Raw genomic sequence first — 1,662 nt, 5'->3', positions numbered from 1 at the left:
ATTCTATTATGTACCAGCTGCCTAGTGTCGGCTAACAATACGAAGAATTAAATTTTGGCGGAATGCTACAAGTTCTTCAAATAACTATAGAATGAAAGGTTTCTTTTTTGAGAGTGTAAAACACTTAAATACACCATTTCAAAAACTTAATTTGTTCAGTAACTTATAACACATTGAGACAGTAAATTTTAGTACTAAACACACTTTTCATTTTAATTAACAAACTGGTTCAACTCTGTGAAAAGGCAAATCCAACAATAACTTGGCTCTTCTTTAGGTGATGAGAGAAATATATATATATATTACAGCTCTATTTTTCTGTAACTTATAATAAAAATAGTTGAAGTAATACTTTTGTCTATGGAATAGCTTATTCTTCATAAAAAACACTTTCTAAGTATACAAAATAAAAACCTGTATCAAGAACAAAATTAAGAAATTAAATAGGTGTACTTACGAAATAATTTCTAGCTTTGGAACTAACAGCTGTTCAATGATCTTTAACTCTTTTGATTTATCTTGCATTGCTTCTTCAAGTTGACTATCTGATGGTCCAAAAAGATTTCCTAGACCTGCAACAGATTATATTGGTTCAACAGTTTGGTCTATATCCATGGTATTCAAATGCACTGAGCATAAAAACATATTTTATTTTGAGAAGTGAAGTTAATGTGAAAAAATGATCAATATTTTAAAATTCTCTCATCTGTAGGAATATACCACATAAAAGCTACTAAGACACCCTATATTCGAATGTCCAAAAGTAACCCTTTCATGGACAAGAGATCTTCAATGTAGGTAAAACAATATAATAATCTGTTACTCCTATAACTAAGCTAAAAGTTACATGATATTTGATAAAAAAACATAAAGAATACTGTAATCACTTTAATTCAATGCCCTTAGATAACACCTCTACCCTGCTAAACTACCCATACTATTTCCTCCGAAATTCTGGAATTAACTAGAATGTTATCTTAAATGTGTAAAAGTAATAAAATGAGTATCACTGCACCTACCAACATGTAAATAAAACAACACTTCATGATATAAAACTCTCTATCTGCAAGTTGACATATTTTTTATCACTATAAAAAAATAATTATTTCTTCCTATGTTTTAACACTGCAATAAAAAATTGCTAATTAAATCAGAATCATTACTCTTTTGACAAAAAAACTTAAGTGAAAGTCTTGACAAATGAACATACATATCAGTTTGGTTTGAAATTAGATGCCTTAGCTTCAAAATTATAACAATATTTGGAGACAACATGGGACCTATTAGTCCATCTCGACTGTCCCATCCTCTAAACTAAAGTAAAACTATAATAAATAAATTTTGAAAAAAATTTTAAAACCAGCCCTTAACATTCATATATTTATCAAGCTTTCTTTTAAACTCACTTAAATTTACTGCCTCCACAACATCTGAAGGCAACCCATTCCAAAGGCCAACCAAACTTAGAAAAATAACTGTTTTTGCTGAAGATGACTCTTACCCTACCAAAATTTACATTTGTGTCCCCTAGTCCTACTATTGTCACTGTTAAGTACAAAAAAAGATGATGCATCAACACCATAAATTCCCTTAACAATCTTAAACACCTCAAATCAGATCCCCTCTATCTCTTCTTTTTTCAAGAAAAAACAATTTGAGAGA

The 1,662-nt window shown here is 29.5% G+C and overlaps 1 protein-coding gene across 1 annotated transcript in view; it reads right to left on the bottom strand.

The window, feature by feature from the left end:
- The window catches only part of LOC111087351 (rho guanine nucleotide exchange factor 11-like), a 36,606-nt gene that overhangs the window by 1,699 nt on the left and 33,245 nt on the right, over nt 1-1,662 (bottom strand). The window contains exon 10 of the mRNA XM_022393693.1: nt 458-572. Coding sequence (XP_022249401.1) covers nt 458-572 — 115 coding nt within the window. The remainder of the gene's footprint in view (nt 1-457; nt 573-1,662) is intronic.

Source organism: Limulus polyphemus, unplaced genomic scaffold, assembly GCF_000517525.1.
Source record: "Limulus polyphemus unplaced genomic scaffold, Limulus_polyphemus-2.1.2 Scaffold2043, whole genome shotgun sequence".
NCBI lineage: Eukaryota > Metazoa > Arthropoda > Merostomata > Xiphosura > Limulidae > Limulus > Limulus polyphemus.
The sequence above is the reverse complement of the archived record's forward strand: the minus strand, read 5'-3'. Positions and strand labels throughout refer to the sequence as shown.